General features: G+C 27.9%; 1 protein-coding gene across 1 annotated transcript; it reads right to left on the minus strand.

Moving 5' to 3' along the window:
- Window positions 1-1773: 1773 nt before the first annotated feature.
- LOC142320267 (uncharacterized) lies at window positions 1774-6080 on the minus strand. The gene is made up of 2 exons (XM_075357967.1): window positions 5966-6080; window positions 1774-2675 (listed from the first exon to the last, which is right to left on the minus strand). The coding sequence occupies exons 1-2, from the start codon at window positions 6029-6031 to the stop codon at window positions 2289-2291; spliced, it is 453 nt and encodes a 150-aa protein (XP_075214082.1). The 5' UTR covers window positions 6032-6080; the 3' UTR covers window positions 1774-2288.
- Window positions 6081-18434: the final 12354 nt, after the last annotated feature.

An 18434-nucleotide genomic window follows, 5' to 3' on the forward strand; every position in this document is an offset into this window, starting at 1 on the left:
TTAATAATATGAGTACGTATTCTGTTGTTGAATAAACACAAATGTTTCAAATACGTTTGCAATTTATTGTATTGTTTTATATGATAAATTGTTTATCTTCCTTTTGATCTGTTATATAATTTTTACAAAAAAATTTAGAAATAAGAACTGCATTTAAACACAATCACTTTGTAAAGAGTGAATAGAAGAATAAAGCAATGCATCATCAATCACAGCTGAAATCCCAGGATACTGGGTCATGATAATCGTTAACTGTTTATCGTCGTCATTGCAGCAAGGATATAGCTATCCGTATTACACCTCGTATGTTGATGAATGTTTCCTCCAGTTCTACAATTGGTGGCGTTTTATCCTTGCTTTTGCGAGGATAAAATCTAACAGTAAAGAGTATTGTTTTGTTTCATTTTCGACAGACATCAGCATGTAAGCTTGGCATTTGTGTCAGCAGAAAACATTTCTACTATGATATCTACATGTAGACAATTTATTATCTCTCTCTCTCTCTCTCTCTCTCTCATTACCTGTCTCTCTTTCTGTCTATCTATCTATCTATTATATATATATATATATATATATATATATATAGGTTTGTGGATAAGTACTTAATGGTATAACTTGATACGTATACAAACACACCTACATAATTACTTAATACAAAATATAAAACGATAACTACTCCTCTTAAAAGATTTCACCTTAACGTAAAGAAAAACTTCAAATTTACTCAATACGACAGTGGTTTCATGTGAAAAAAATTTCACATGTTTAGCATACGACAAGCCTTATCTTCTTAATATTCCAGCAACATTTTGGTGGTCATCCCTTGCCGTAAGGGTTGGTCATATCAAAAATTGTTTCAGACAAAAGTTTTAGGTAATGTTTAGAGGACTAACGACAACTTTTCGATTCGATACTGTACCTATTAAGGGAGGTATGCATTTTTTGTCTTCGAAACTCCATTTTTTCAAACCCCTTGGACCAATGGTTGGTGATATAAAAAAAAATTAACGTAGATAAGTTAAAATTTACTTAGATAAGTTTTAGGTCTTTATCCAAAAAAATAGTACGAATTTTAAACCAATTCGATATTTTACTTCATAAGAAAGTTATAGATATATTTTTGTTTTTTGAAAAAGCCCTCCCCATTTCCAACCCTATGGTCCATTTTGATCGTTAACAATCTCGACCTAGATTTTGGGACGAGTTATTTTTAAGAAACAATTTGGAAATGATTGACGCGAAATTACGACAGTTATCGTATCCACAATAAAGTGAAATATATATACGTATATCAACTTTTGAGCTGACGGTGGTTTTGGGGTCTGGGGATGTGAAACGTGAAGATATGTCGAAATTTTCGACTGGTACCCATTAAAATAGTTAGCTTTGTTATGAATTCTACCTAAATATAAAATAAAGGCAGGAATTAAATTAATAAAACCATAAGAACAATTGTTTGACATACATCTTTATTTTCACATTTATATAATATACAATAATAATGTAGTATAAGTTTTATAATTTTTTTTGATTGAATCAGTTATGAAAATCTACAATATTTTTCTTTAAATTGTAAAATAAAAAAAATTATAAATTGTATTTACTTATTTATGTCATTCATGTTTTTCAAGCAAAAAGTTAAATAAAATAAATTATTAATTAAAAATGTATTAATTAATTATACGTAAATATTATTAATATTAAAAATACTAATAAAACTTTTTAAACGTAACTGAAAAAGTTAATTTATCAACAGAATAAAAAAGATTTTTCTAAGTAAAAAATATTATTATAATAAATAATAAAAATAATATTATAAGAATGATAATAATAAACGAAGATGACAATAAAAATAAGCTTACACTTAACGATAATACAAATTTTATAATAAATTTTATCCGTATGCTACATACCATTCTGATCATGTGGATAATCATTCCTTAATTAAAAATATCATTATTTATTGTAGTAAGTTAATTCTGATATTTAACACATTATATTCTAATATAATCTAAATAAAACACCAATCGAACTAAATTGGAGATAAATTAAATATTCATTAGGTTATCAACTGGATCTCTTTCCATTTGTATTTAATTAACTTTATATAAAATTACTTTTCACTAACTTATAATATTACACTTAAAATTACGTATAATAAGAAAAATTGAGCAGGGTTTAAATTTTGATAAGATGCAAACGTATGTAGGTAATTATGATTGTTTATGAGAATTACTAAATTAATGATTATCTTATTTGGTTGATGCACTTTTCCAAGTGTATTCATTTTAAGCTGGAGCTGGTGCAGGTGCTGGAGCTGGGGCTGGAGCCGGAGCAGCAGGTGCAGGGGCAGCGCCAGGGTCAGCGGTACCGGGAGGTCTTTGTCCGCTAATCAAGGAGCCCAGCTGAGCGGTTGAATTTCCCAGCATCGATGACAGCATTTCTATACGTGATGTCGCGTAATTCTTTTTAAATTTTAAATATCTCTGAAAGAATTCTCCTAGAACATTAGTTAAACTTGCTGTCGCCTCGAATAAACTCCCTGCTAACCCGGCTGCTGGTGATCCACTTGCTCCTGTAGCTGGGGCTCCTGCCGCAGGAGCGGGAGCTGGTGCGGGAGCGGCTGCAGCTGGAGGTGTAGTTGCGGGTGCAGCTGGTGCCGTAGTTTCTCCATACTACAAAAGAAACAAAGAACGATAGTTGTAACATTTAAATTTTATTAAAGAAAATCTAATTATTTATGGAAAATACATAAAATAGCCGTACAGAGTTTTTCCAATAATCCTTGTTACATATAGCAATTTTTTTTATAAAAGTCGATCCGTTCAAGCTATGTATTTGAAATGTTTTGATCTAGCACAAATGTCTTTTAATCTTAGATTAAGATTACATGATTTCTAATTTTTTATACAAAAATTACGTATTTAGCTTCAAAGAACCTTTTGTTATTTGAGGAAAATTTTGAATCTGAGTCAAATCTTTGTCTTAGTGTAAAATTTTAAAAATATGCCAAAACGTTTGTTCCTTCTTAATTTCCCAAACCGTTAGCCCTATAATTCTAAAAACTATTCATATACTGCAAACAAAATTCGTTGATAGGAATTTGCAATTAAAACATATGAATTCTTTTTTGCCAAACGTTTAATTAGCTGATTCAATTCAGGATTAAATAATTTTAAAATACCTGTATGTCAATACTAAGATGAAATTAATTAATACTAAAAATTTGTGATTATTCAAAATATTGCTCAAGGAAAATATGATGGGTATCCATCTCCAAAGAAACAAAAAAAAAATTAAATATTACATCACGATCTCAAATTTTACTTTTATTTTTTTTTAAATAAATAAATAATTTTAAATTCTCTGGGACAGCCCAAAAAATCAATTAAATATTTTTTCAATCATGAGTCAATATTATTTTAAAATTTAATTCTTTTAAAATAGATAAAATGTCAATAAATTTGAAATAAACGGGACTCATCATTTCTAGAACGGTGTTTACAATAATTTCATTAAACATTCACAAGTAAGACGAGCAATTCTTAAAACTTGAAATATTAAATATTCAGAACTTTATTATTAAAAATCAATTTCATTCGTCATTTTCAAGGAAAATTCATTTCTATTTGGAAATTTAATCAAAGCTTTTAAATCATAGTAATTGTTTCATTTTAAAAATTGATCTTTGAAATTAATAAGTTTACGTGTACTTCTATTTGAATTAAAAATCAATAGTTTACATTTATTCAGTCACGTTAATAATTTATTTTATTTTTACATCATAAAAAATCAGTTTTAACCATAAAAATAAAAGAAGATTAATAATTTTCAATAAATATCTTAAGAAATTAAACATTTAATAAAAAACTGTTTCATTTTTAAATAATAATCAGAAACCTTATGAGGTACAAGTTATTTGTGTTTTATAATATATACTCAATTTAAAACACTTCTTTTTTATCAAATTTATAAAAGCATTGATTTATGAACCATGATTTTTATTTTCGACCGTAAAAAAAGACTTATGCGACGATTATCCGGTTTGTTTTTAGTGTATCTTATCTCATAGTTTGAGAATAATTTGTCCTAAATTGACTGATCGTAGAATTTAAAATTATAAAATTTAAAGGATTTTTATTAAATCTATTTTCCATTAACTTACTAAGAAGGATAAATGATTTTTTTTTTGTAGAGAATTGCATGCATGCTGTATTCATTTATGTGATAGATTTTTAGGGTTTTGATGTTTTAACATCATGTATAAGGTTGAGTTCAGATACAAAAGAATGGAATTTATAATTCTATTTTTGGTGGTGACAGTAAATAACATAAATTGAAGGCAAAATCCTTAATTCATGACTTTACGAACGAATTTTAGTTTACAAACAGTAAAGAAAAAAGAATAAATATATAAATATTTAAAATTTTAACAAACTTAAATTAAATTCCTTCTTTCTGAAATAATTTTTGTAATTTAAGCCATAACTACATAATTTCACGGGTTAGCCAGAGTCATGGGTTTATTCATGAACATCAAAACAGCAAATTAAAAAGCTTAGATATACGGCTCGTTTTAAAGGTTTTTTCCATGTAAATCCTTTATAAAAATTTTTTGGGCACTTTATTTCTGTTAATAAAAAAAACTACCGTAATTCTACTTTTCATGTAAGTTGTCTTTTGATTACGTATCACATACAATTTCCAGAACAGAAAATTACCCTGGAGATATTCTCGCATATTTTAAAGTATATCAACCATCTAAATTTCAGTCTTCTAAAGCAAAGCAATTTGAGAGGTTCAGCTTCAAAAACAAGTAATCGTTATTTTCTTTCCCGAGATTTCGCGATTATTCTCGGGAAAGAGAATATGATAAATAAATTTAGGCCACTGCTACATTATGAATTACCTTCAGATAAGTTTTTTACTAATATTCTTTTTTCATGAAAAATAAATTATTGTAATAAAATAACTTAGCATTTTCATTAAAAAAAAAACAATATTAGTTTTTTCCTCTTCAATGATTTGCAACTTTATATTGAATTTTATTTCAAATAAAAATATTTATTAATGTTTACAAAAAAATTTAATAAATTGTTATATCTTTTTTACGAGTTAACACTTATCATTTTTTTTATTATTAATTTTTATCTTCCCTTCGACCTATATGGCCAATCCTATGCTATCTGATGTGAAAAGAATTTAATAACGACTGGCCAATAGAAGTCGATGATTATTGAAGAACTGGGATGATTAATAACCGTACGAAAGAAGTATGCAATAAAGTAGACGATTTATTAATGTTAAACAGTTTGTTTTGTTTTTTGCCTAAATATTAAAATAGAAATTTCATTTTTCTGTTATTTCCTTATATAAATATCATGAGGTCATAATTGCGTAAATTTACTTACTCGTGCATTAAATACGAAGATCGTATTTATCCAAAATAGAAATAATTTTTGCTATTTATCTACCGGCATATTTTTTATTAAATATTATTTGTATATGTATATTTGTTTCTTTGGATTTATTTTTACTCTAAATTAAATTCTAAACATTTTTCTAAAACATTTCTATATTTTGAATAACTTTAACTAAAAAATCCAAATAACAATGGATTAAATTTTAAAAGATTGCTTTATTTTTAAATTAACTCGTCAGCCGTTCAATTTTTACTGATAACAATTTAAAAAAAATCTTACTGGTAGTTACGATGCTTTAATTACTTAGCTAAACAAAATGTTCTTTTTTACATAAAATATCACTTTTAGAATTACTTAAACATTTTTGAATAAATTGTTAAAATATCTTTTTATTGAGAACTGATTCTTTACTTTTTAATTTGTTTGTTTATAGAAGAAGCAATAACAAATTATGGATTCTATATTAATGAAAATTTGTCTGTTAAATAATTAAAAATAAAAGAGTTAGATAATTAGATAGTTAATTAATGACTAAAACCAACCTGTATTATGCTGAGGTTGCTTATGAGAAAGAGTAAGCTTAACTGCACAGCTGAGGTAGACCACATCTTCGATGCTGCTCTTGGTGTGAATGGAACGTTTCCAGCAGCCCCTAAATCCCATATCATATCGAAGATTCAAATAAGCATTCCTTGTCACGATCTAAATTTGCATAATCAATCGTACAATCTGCCGCCTTGTTTCCGACAAGCAATGACATTGATCCACTAATTAAAAGACAATGCATGTTTCTTTTTTTTTTAAATAGTTTTAAAAATATACCTTCGTTAAACTTTTAATTCAGGGTTAATATTAATCGACCTTCCTTGTCAGAATAAGTGTAACAGTCGTTTCATTAATTTCTAGGTTAATTAAATTCTGTCTTGTAAGACAAAATGAAATGTCTGATAATTTTTAAAGCTTTAAAAATGATCAGGAAGTAAACAAAATAAACGATTTTTCATGATTTTTAATGAACAACTTAATTACGAACAAAAAAAGAAGTACAAATTAATAAATAATGCATTAAAAAAATTCCACGTTTTATTTTTCTAGAAAGTAATTTTCTCATTCAGTTAGACTATTAAATTATGAAACTTAAGTAAGTAAAACAACTGAAATTAAGTTAGTAAATTAATATCATAAATTTTTAATACTATTTTTTACGCGCTAAATTTTACTTACTAACGTTTTAATTTTTAATTCATAAGAATTATTTTTAAAAAAATTTGTAGAATATCAAAACCGAAAATGGGTGAATAAATTTATGCCGGTTGGATATGGTTTTTTATATCGGATATTTCAGTAATATAATGAGCACTTTGTACTATTACAGACCAAATTTCGTCTATAAATCTTGTTACCTTAACACCGTTTCTACAGCCTTTGTTTAAAGAGTAGGATGATGGTGCAGAAATAAAACAAAATCTAAAAATAATTAACAAAGATCTGCTGGTTGTTGCAATAAACTTTAACCAAACAGTTATTTTTAATTTTTAGCAGCTTTTGAATGGCTTAAGGATACTTTAAACTCAAAATTATTGATTTCTAGTAAGATAGGTTCTTCAATTGTCAAGTGTTTATCAAAGGTGATTTTATAAAATATTTGACATTAAAAATTTGCAAATATATTTTGGTTTACGACCCACATCCAACGTACTAAACGATATATAAAAATTCCATACATTTATTGAACCAGAAATGAGTAACGTGCACCAAGATGACAAAAAAATTAATTTACGGAAACTGCATTTAGCTTCTTTTTTGCCTTTTGGTTTTTTTTAAACAACCATTTAATTTGTTGTTTTCTCCTTCACTTCTTTGTTTTTTCTTTTGAATTTTAGTTAATTCACTCAGTTGCCTTCATTACTTTGAATATCTTTCTTTTCTGTTTCATTTAATTGCAACTCTTTCACCATATGTTTTCCAGGATTAATTCTTAGATTATTCTGCATGTCACTGTTGTTCCTCCATTAGAATAGGTTACTTTATTAGTAAGACCCAGTTGCTTATTCCTACAAAAACAATTTTTCGAAGTCTTCGTCATATGATATTATGTGGTTTAAACATGCAAGCATGCGTCAGAAGTTTTAGTTTAGCAAGCTCTCTGAAATTCGGCTTAATTTTTTACATTGAAACAGACGACAAAGAATGCACTTGACAATATTCCTCAAATACACTCTAATAATGTAATCAGGCTTTGTCGTATTTGTATCACGATTCTAATTCTTTAGGATATAAGTGATTCGATATCTCATTATTTCTGCGGATAGATAGCTCTTAATGTAGTAACTTATTCATTTAATCATAAGTCTATAATCTACTCTTACCGCTGATTCCCTTTTTCAACTCACGAAACAAGTAAAAAATATTTTTTTAAAGACATTAAGTTACGTTGACAAATTAATATCTGAGCACCAGCACTATACATACAGCAGTTGTTTGTAATATCAACGTGTAAATTATGTAATAAATATATTTGTAAAAAATGTAGAGCAAAAGATTTTATATAATTAAGCCAAATACTATAAAAGTTGTTGTTTTATGCTCCGTATTAGCCCGAACTTGATGTGAAAACTTACACAGCTGTTTTTATTTATGAAAAAATGCCAGTTTTAAAGTATGCTACTCTTACACCGTTTTATACAGGAAAGACTAGAGAGATTATTAAGCTAATAAAAAAATTATTTTTTAAAATCTTTTTTCGGCTTAAAACTTTTGGGTTTATTTTTTAATCTGGTATTTTGACGAAAGGGTTTTTATTTATGTTTTCATTAACAATGCACTACTTTAAAAGTAATCATAAATCAAGTTTTTTGTAAAATATATTATGAAGGTTAGCTTACCGTCTTTCCAAACTATATAATCAGGGAGGATCCTTTTTCTTTTCTTTTTCCTGTTTAACCTCCGGTAACTACCATTTTGATAATTCTTCAGAGGATGAATGAGGATGATATGTATGAGTGTGTAGTCTTGTACATTCTCAGTTCAACCATTTCTGAGATGTGTGGTTAATTGAAACCCAACCACCAAAGAACACCGGTATCCACGATCTAGTATTCAAATCCATGTAAAAATATCTGGCTTTACTAGGACTTGAACGCTGTAACTCTCGACTTCCAGAATCAGGGAGGATCCACTTTTTTTATACTTCACTCAAACTTTATCAAATATTTAATTTTAAGCAAAAGCTTATTCAAAATAATGAAGTATAGAAGATAAATGGATATAAAAATTATTTCTAAATGGAGCAAATGCCCTTTTCAAAAGTTATCTTTGAAAGTTTTATTTTTATTTCTCAAAAATTTCACAAGGTAAGAATAAAACTATCACTTGGTCACACTTTAAAAAATAAATTGTTTTAAAATAAAAATCTTATTAATTATTTAACTTAAAAAAAAATAACTAAAATACTTAGAAACACACTTCCATGCATAATGATATATATGCCCAAACAAGTTCATACTTTAAATTTGTTTTTGAAAAAGTATAAGCCACATTTTGTGACGATCGATGAAATTATTTATCTTTAGTGATTTTAATAGTTTATTTATCTACCCATAACCTTAAAATTAATAACACATAAGCACATTATATATTCAAATAATTTTCAATCTATCAAAAACACTATATCAAGATTCATTTTAAATTTCGTTGATGATACCTGGAACATAAATAGTTATGTAATCTCTTAGTTTTATATTTAAACCATTATGTAGTCCTAACCTTACAGATCGTAAAGCTATTTGAAATTTATTACTTTTTTAGGGACAACTATTATATATGTTACAACAAAATAAATGTTACTACGTATACATTTATTTTGGTTTTACTTTAATAAGTAAAATATCAATTAGGTTTCACCTACTACTGCTTTTTCAGACATATTTAAATTAACTTTTCTTTTCACAGGGACGTAAATAGTATTGTAATTCTAATTAATTTATAATATAAATTTAAACAGTCGATTATTAAAAAAGGTGAAAAAGTCACAAATTTTAAGTTATAGTATAAAGATTTGATGAATGTATAAGATCTTTCATTTTTATTCCAATATATTATATGAGAATACATTATTTACTTGATAGAGAAGAAAAAAATATCCTCTCTATCTCTCTCTCTTAGTAACAGCCAAAAGCATCATGTTAGTTTAGAGTTATGGCTGAGCATTTCCACTGGGAAAATAAATAGTTGCCAAAGATAATGGAAGTAAGGTCAATTTATTTCATTCTTAATGTGCTTAGTAATTTATGTCAGCCTAAAGGGGTAAAATTGGAAACAATTGATTGGTAAAAAAAAAAGAGAAAATATTTTGATTACTAAAAAAAAATTACAAAAACAAATTATTATTTCTAACCTCTGAATGAATACAGTTACGAACGATATACACTAATGAATTTCATGATTATTCATGATTTTAATAAATATGACAGGACGTACTCGTGCATATTTTAAAACTCATGTACGAATGTATGTGATTTATTAAAAAATCGAAATACAAGTGTTTTTAAATTTGTGTCGTTTTTTTATATTTTTAATACGAGTTTTTTAATTATTTTTTAACGATTGATAATTTGATTTTTCATTTAAAAATTCATTTATGATTAAACTCAACCGAGTGAAAAAAAGAAAATTATTCAAAGTTTAGGTTAAAATGATGGTACTATAAAATTAAGTATTACGATATGGTAAGGTTTTGTAAGACTATTATTTTGAGGTGCACTATCAATTTATGATAGTAAAATGATTATTCATCCAGAAGAAACTGCATTTGCTAATAATTAAACAGGTCAGAGTAGTGGTATAGTATGTGAATATGCTAATAATAGCCTGCGTAAAACAAATGATTGACACAGAAATTTGCTACATCATGTTTTACCATTAACATTTCATGTACGATGTAAACTAAATTCAACGAGTTTAAATAGGTCGCAACGAATTTCAATACATATGATGGGTCTCTCCTGTATTGTAGATATTTTGTGTACACACGATACTTATATGAAACTTTTTATTCCAAAAATTTTTAATATCATTTTTAGTTTGCTTATTTATGAAATTTAAAAAGAACAAAATGCTCAATAATGGTTTACAAAAGTTTTTTCTTAAAACGGGTTATTCAGCGTTTTCTTTCCTTCCAATTTATCTTAACCGTTTAAAAGAGAAACTATAACCAACCATTTGCATTTAATTTTTCTTGACGATCATAAATAATTTTTTAAATTGAATTTTCCTCTAATAAGAGTTTAAAATGCACGAGTAAAAATCAGAGTATGCTAGAGTTAAAAATATTTAAAAAAATTGACTTAGACTTTAAAGAATTTTTGGATCGGCCAATCGGCCAAAACCTTCATCATATACAGTAGTCGTACAAAAAACTTTTACTCTACAAAGAGGTTCTTGCCGGATTTTATCCGGCAAGAACCTCAATCTCCGGCAATTAGAGTAAAATCTAATCTCATAATTATTCTTCATAAACACGGTGGGCTACAATTCAGTTTCTCTTACATGCAGATCTAAACACTAAAATATTTTGTAACAGAATGGAAATCTTGGTTTTGCGGGAATCAGTTGGTTTTGATTAAATGATACGAAGTTGATAATTAACTGAACTATTCTATAGTAGTTAGTTCATTTTTGTATCGTATGGAGGTAATTGTCATTTAAGTACACAAAACAAGAACAAATTTTTAAGCTTTAGTGTCGATAGGAAAACAATAAGGTAAAGATATCATCTATAAATAAATCCATGCAAAGGTTTTTAATATTACTGATCGTTTAATATTTGCATAAATTTAACATAAAATTAGTAAATTTATGGAAGTTATGAAAGACGACATTAACATTTAGGGTAATTACAATTTAGAAAACAATCAATCCATTGGGGAGAGATTAGTGTAGCCCTCAATTGTCAATCGGAAGGATTTCTATTAGGCTGGAAGTATCCAGAAAAATTTTATTACTGATTTCTAAAAGTGTTAAAAGGTTTAAGTTTCATCGGCCAAAATTACTTGATGCATTTCGTGAAGATAATTTTAATCATGTTAATGATTTTTCATGAATTTGGTGACGTGACGGATGGAAGTTTTTGAAAAATTCGTTGTGAAAGAAATCCTCATTTTCATTAGTTCAATGATGTGATTTCATAAAACGAATTGAATGATCTAGTTAACCATCACAATTGTACTTATTAAGAATCCTCGCAAAATAATAGAGAAGGAACGTTATATACCTGGAGTTCTTGTTTGATTTGAGATCACAAAAAAATGAATTGGGATTTTCTTTGATTTCTTCGATAGTATGAAAGTGGATATGACGCATTTCATTTCTTGAGCTGTCGTTCTTCCTAAGCTATTAACATCTTTGTAAAAATCTGATCCCTTAAAATTTGAATCCACTTAAAATTTTCTTTTCCGAAGAAAATTTTATTCCCTCCCTTCAAATGTTCTAATCTCTTCAAAAAATCTTCTTAACAACATTTTTTTAACATGACACTTCCACATTTCATTACGGAAGCTAACGATGACAGGAAAAATTAAGGGAATACCTCAATATTACTTTAAAATCATTTATTTCTTACATTAAGATTGGTGAAATACAAATATATAGAAAGGATATAAAAGTATTTATTATTCGTTTTGTCGAAATTTATTCATAATTATCTTCTGCGTGATTTCACCTGTCTTACAAAATCTTAAACCTTAGTATATTAACAATAGAATTCATTTTATTAAGTTTTCCCATAAATTATTTTGTAATTTTGGAAGATTTTACGTGCAAAAATTAAATAATAAAATAATTTGTAATAAAAATTTGATTTCTGTTTTATTTAATTTAAAAGAAAGAAAATAATGAATAAAATTAAAAAAAAATTACTATATTGAATTAACTTTTTAAGGAGCAGTTCTGTGAAAAGATTTTTTTTTGTGTGGGAAAGATGGGTGACCACGTAGAGGAAAGAGGAAATATTTTTTGGTTCAAATTTTTTTAAGAAATTTTGTTCAGAAAAAATTAAAAACATTTCATCAAAAAATAATTTCATTATTATCAGTTGTTCAAATGGTACTCCAAAAATGTGAGGTTATTGATTTATATTTTGAAAAAATAAGTGAAGGAGCGAAAGAAAAATCCGCTGTAGCAAAAATCGCCATAAATAACTCGCCACGAAACATCTGTTCTTTAAACATGCCATGGAAAATCTATTACTAAGAAAGTAATGAACCGATACAGCCAGAAGAAGAATGTTTAACGCTGCTTGTTAAATGATAGTTTTACAAGGAGCCCAAGTTTCGTGGTGTAAGTGGGAAAACGAATTGTAATATTTTCAAAATTTTTTTTAAGAGAATATTTGTGCTGCCGAGTAACACTCCTAATTATATTATACACTTTGAAAACAAATCTCAACTTATCTATTTGCAGGCATTACAGATGCAACTAAAATACGTATTGAAGACGTTAACCCTTTACAATAACAAGTTACCCAAAATATTAACGGAAATTGCATCAGAATTCCCGCTGCAATTCCCGTGGGAATGGCGGCACAAAGAGTCAGCATTGAAATACGTGGGATGGCAAAAACAGTAGATTACTATTGTTAGAAATTTAGGGTTAGATATGGTGTTTGATATACTCGTAAATGAAAGACACAGATGGAAAGGTCAATTTAACTTTATTTTAGAGAAAATGAACGAGAAATTATAAAGAAGTGTGTTTTAAAAGACCTAACCGTGCGCCGTATCACTATATATATCACAAATTAAATTCAAGTTAAAGTGAAAGGGAATAAAAAAAAATATTTAAGTACTAGATACTTTTATTAATACAGTTTTAAGAGCAAGAGATGGGCTCTACCCTTAAACAGTGTGACATTTATGGAGGATGAAAGGCCTAGATGTTTCTTAGGGTAATCTCAAGAGAAGGAAACCGTTTTAATTTTTCTAGGTTCATGTGGATTTCTCGAAATAAATAAATAATTTATAACCGGGACTGACTAAAATTTAGATGGCAGTGAGTCGAGGAAATGCTAATATGGTTTGCGTAGACTGCCTGTATAAGTTTTGAGGAAAACTAATATTGAACATTATTAAAAACCAACTGTTTTCTTCTTTGAATTTGTGAAGTCAACTTGGGAAATGGCTTCGTAGGGTTTTGACAAAGGTCTGAAAATATTTATATCAGAATTTTTGTAAATTAATTTCGTTTTGTTTTTGAGTGAATTATTTTGTTATAATTAAATTTATCTCAATAAACGCTTATTGATTATTAATAAGTATTAATAATATTAATATTGAGTATTAATAATGCATATGAGGAAATTAAAACAACTACTAAGGAAACGCTTTTAATAACATGGTTATTTTACTGCTACAGGACGGAAAAACTGTTTTTTTTCTCAATAATAAAAAAAAGCTTACCATACAGTTGCAGGAATTTCCTGTCACGGGGCTTTTCTGATGCATGGCTGACACATACAACTTAATTATTTATAATTTTATTTAAATACAATATTTTTTGTTTATTTAATACAATGATTCTAAGTAAAGGGCGCGCGCATACCGTATTTCATTCGCGCTGCACTAGCGCTCCTAGTGGCCACAGGGGGTACTATTGACGCAGTATACCCACTAGCCACTATTTTAGAGCATTTTTTGGGTTGGAGTGCGATTATGAACAAATTTTTCTCAATATTATTTTTTTAGGTATTATTATTTTTTGATTGTTAACAAATGTGCCTAAGAAAAATAAAACCTTAATTAGGCGAAGTATTCGAGATGCTGAGGCTGACCTTGCTCTACAGCTTTACTCCCTTGACCTTTTATGTTGAAAATTTAATGGCAAAATTTAATATTCCGTATACAGAAGTAATCTGACCAAGTTAGGTCAAAGTCGGTCTAGTAGTTCTGGAGATATAAGGTGTGAGACACACACACACACACACACACACACACACACACACACACAACACACGTAAATACGAATTTCCGGAAAATTTCCATCCGGTTTTTTGGGTTCCATAGACGTCAAAACTTCAAGATTCGGTGAAAAACCGCATATGCCCAAATTGGACCGATATAATACTTTCTCTACTACAGCTACAGCTCTGATATAGTGTGGGAGAAGTAAAAAATACGGGAAAGTAAAAAGAACAAAGAAGAAATCAAAAGAATTTCAGAGTTCTAGTATAGTTATTTGGGTGGCCTTCTTCGTTTAGAAAAATAAGATTAATAAAATTTAAAAAATCCTGAATTATTTTTACTACAGCATGAACATTTTCGTTTTATTTATATAAATTAAATTAGTTGCATCCTATGATAAAAAGAGGGATTCATGCATTTTTTTCAATATGTTGTAAATAATTTTCGATTTCGTTATCAATAAATTTTGCTAGTTCCATAATTTCATTCAGGAGGTTCCTTACGACGGCTGCAGTTATGTCCATACGACCGTAATGATAGATAAATAAGTATTAATAGCTACGATGTGAATCTCAGTATATCTACGAAAATGTTTTAATATATCTAAAACAATAATAAAATAACTCATTTCTTCAATACATACCATCGATTTATCAGTATTTGCTGTAAATTGTAATACAATCAATAAATTTAAGCATTTTCAGTGTTATTGACCGTGCAAAATGTTTTTTACGTTTTGCAACCGGGTGATATTTACGGTAGTCACTTCCGTGAAGATCTTTATAACTTTGTTCCCAGTGTTTGGAGGTCACAAACATATTATTCAAGAACTTAAAAAAAAAAATAACATTTCTCTTCTTTTGTTAGTATTCTTTTATTGGAAAGAATGTACAATTAATATTTTTTTACGTTAATATCGAACTACTATGTGTAATAAGAAAGATCTCACTAAAAATTATGAAAATTAATTTATATGTGTGAATACAAAAATATTTTCTCACGTAAATAAAAGGTAAAAATACGTTTTGATAAATTTACGTAACAAATTTATCGAAAGTTAATTAGTTAATATATGATACTTATACCGTAGCCTTTGTTATATATTTCGACATATTACTTCCTAAAAAATGATTTTAAAAAGGATTGAGCCGTAATTGAACCCTGCCTTTCCTCACTCTGTTTGTGATCATAATTACTCCAAGGGTTTAGCGACCAAAAGATTCTGTCATGTTTCAGATTATCTTCCTTATCAATGGTATTATCATTTTGTACAGTCGATGTGTCTTCTGTTTGATTTTTTGACACATTACTCGCATTTTCTTTTAAGTTTTTTCTTTCATTTAGTTGTAGATCGAATTTTTCATTACCAATGATCGCATCAAGGAGACGTCCTCCATTTTGTGCCGTTCTTACAAACATCAGTTGAGTATCATCTAGTACATCATTTACAACACTTCCTACCGATTTAACAGCATCATTTCCTGCTTTTAAAATGACATCGAATCGTGTTATAGGAATTTCGTTCTTTGATTTTTTGATACTGTTTTCAACATTTACATCTGGCTTACTCAAATCAGTGCTGTTTCTTTTATCTAGTGAAAATTCAGGAAGAGTTACATTTTCTGTTGTGTTTTGATTTTCTTTACCGTGTACGATTTCTTGTTCTATGTTATTTTTATCTTTAGTACTTTTAGTATTTTTCGACAATAAACCGTTATTTGGGGTTTCTTCTATTAATTTCCCTTCTAACTTAGAAGATTTGTTTTCTGTGTCAAAAGTTTTTTCACCGGTTATTGAAATCAAATCGTCTTGTTTAGGGATTGAGTTTTTTAAATCTGCTTCCCTTTTCGCTTCTTCAGTTATTATCTTGTCATCTGTATTTTGTGAGGTGTTACCTGTTATTGGAACCGTATATTTTTGTGACACTTCTGTTGTAGAATCTTTACTATTTTCAGTTTTCTGTTCGTCAGAATACTTTTCGTCAGTTAATGCATTATTCAAGTTTTCGTTAGGTGTTAATTTTTTTGTAACCGGTAAATTTCTTTCCGTTATGTCATCTGTTTCATCATCTATTTCTGTTAAGGGATTATCTATTGGAATCGGAATTTTTTTTACTTCTATAGCGGGATTTTCTTCTTTTATCTCTTCTTTAGAGTTTTTCTCTACGGTTTTTGGGATCGTATATTTTTGTGGCACTTCTTTTGTGAAATCTTTACTATTTTCTTCGTCAGAATATTTTTCGTCAGCTAATACATTATTTATGTTTTCATTAGGTGTTATTTTTTTTGTAACTGGTAAACTTCTCTCGATTATGGAATTTGTTTCATCTGTTTTTGTTAAGGCATTCTCTATTGGATTCGGAGAATTTTTTACTTCTATAGCGGGATTCTCTTCTGTTTTCTCTTCACTAGAATATTTCTCTTCGGTGTTTAAAGTGATATTTTTATTCTGCTTCGTTTCTGAATTTTCTCTGTTCGCTGAATCCTTTTTCGCTGTGTTACTTATTTTATCATTCGGTTTTTTTGAGGATTTATCTGTTATTGGAGTCACAGGTATTTTTTCTTCTTTTGTAGAGTTTGTACTATGTTTAGTTTCTTTTTTGGTTGTGGAATATTTATTTTTATCGATCAATTGAGCATTATTATTCTCTTCCGGTTTTGAATTTTCAAGATCAGTATCATTTTCTTTCGTTGCAGTGTGATCTGTTGTCGCTGTCGTAACATTTTTTGCGCAGGTACATGTCTGGGGAGCTTTTGTTTGTTCTAATGATGCTGTTTCTACTTTAATGGAACTTTTCTGCTTCCCTGTATTACTTACTTCATCAATGTCTGTCCTCTTGGACGGATGCAACTCTTGCTCTGATGTACTAGTATTAATTTTAACGACTAAATTTCTTGAGGTATTAACTGGCGCAACATTTTGTGCATCTACTACAGGACTGACATTATTATCTTTAGAGCCATTCGTTATAACAGGATCGTTTTCGTTTTTTAGGGACTGAGTTATTTCGTTTTTATTCGTATTTTTTAAAGAAGAATTTATTTCACCGTTTGATCTTACAGTACGGTTTTCATTATCAGAAAGTTCAGTTTTTTCTTTATTCAATTTATTGTTGTTATCTTTATTATTGTCTGAGTTTGAAGCAAATTCTAAATCATTTTCCTCTATATTATTTATTTTTTCATCGGCTGTTCCTACAGAAGTTTCTGTTACATCTTTTGTTAAACTCGTATTATTTGGTGTCGTATGTTTTGTAATTTCTTCAATACTCTTCTCAGAGATTGAATACGTGATCGATAACTAGAAAAAAAATGTATATTAAAAAAAATTAAATAACAATAATTTTATTTGCGAAATTACTAATTGATGTAACAGAATTGCTATTTATAAGGATAATTATTATTTGCTTTCTTTTTTATGTGACCAGTATTTTGCATCATATCAGTCTGCTTTAGATGTATCTGGTTTACTTAATTCCCAAGCAGTCCTTAAATATTCTAGTAAAAAAAGAAAAACAAATTTTTTTTTCTATCTTATAGATCAGAGAGTATAGCTATAATTAAAATTAAAAGCAGTGTAGCACAGAAGAAGTGACATCTAAGAGAAAAAAAATCTGATGAGTAAAAAATCAAATTCAGATAATTATTGATGAATTGTGAATAATTGATAAGAACTTTATTTTAACTATTAACTTATTTTCTACCGAAAATAATAATTCCAGGCATATTATCTGACCTCAGTTGATTTGTACAACGGCTGACCGTAGGTTTTATGATCCGTACAAACACATTAAATCTTTCTTGGTCGTAGTTTATAGTATGATTGCTCTTAACTAAAATTAAAAAGATTACATAAAAATAGCAAAATTTTATTATTTTGTTTATTTTTCTACTTATTTATTTTATCCATGATTATCTAGAATATGTAAAAATTTTAATAATTATGTAAATGTAAAAAAGAAATAGCGAATTTCTTAAGTAAAATTTTTTGTTTAGGTTATATTTATCTTATTACCAGTTACAGCCGGGAGGGTTGCAATGATTTTAACTGTAAGAAA

The sequence above is a fragment of the Lycorma delicatula genome, chromosome 2 (genome assembly GCF_047948215.1).
Source record: "Lycorma delicatula isolate Av1 chromosome 2, ASM4794821v1, whole genome shotgun sequence".
Taxonomy (NCBI): domain Eukaryota; kingdom Metazoa; phylum Arthropoda; class Insecta; order Hemiptera; family Fulgoridae; genus Lycorma; species Lycorma delicatula.

Coding starts and splice junctions, on each gene's coding strand:
- LOC142320267 (XM_075357967.1), bottom strand. CDS start 6,031: ATGTGGTCTACCTCAGCTGTGCAGTTAAGCTTACTCTTTCTCATAAGC. Junction 2,676..5,965: donor GCAACCTCAGCATAATACAG/GTTGGTTTTAGT, acceptor TTTCTTTTGTAG/TATGGAGAAACTACGGCACC.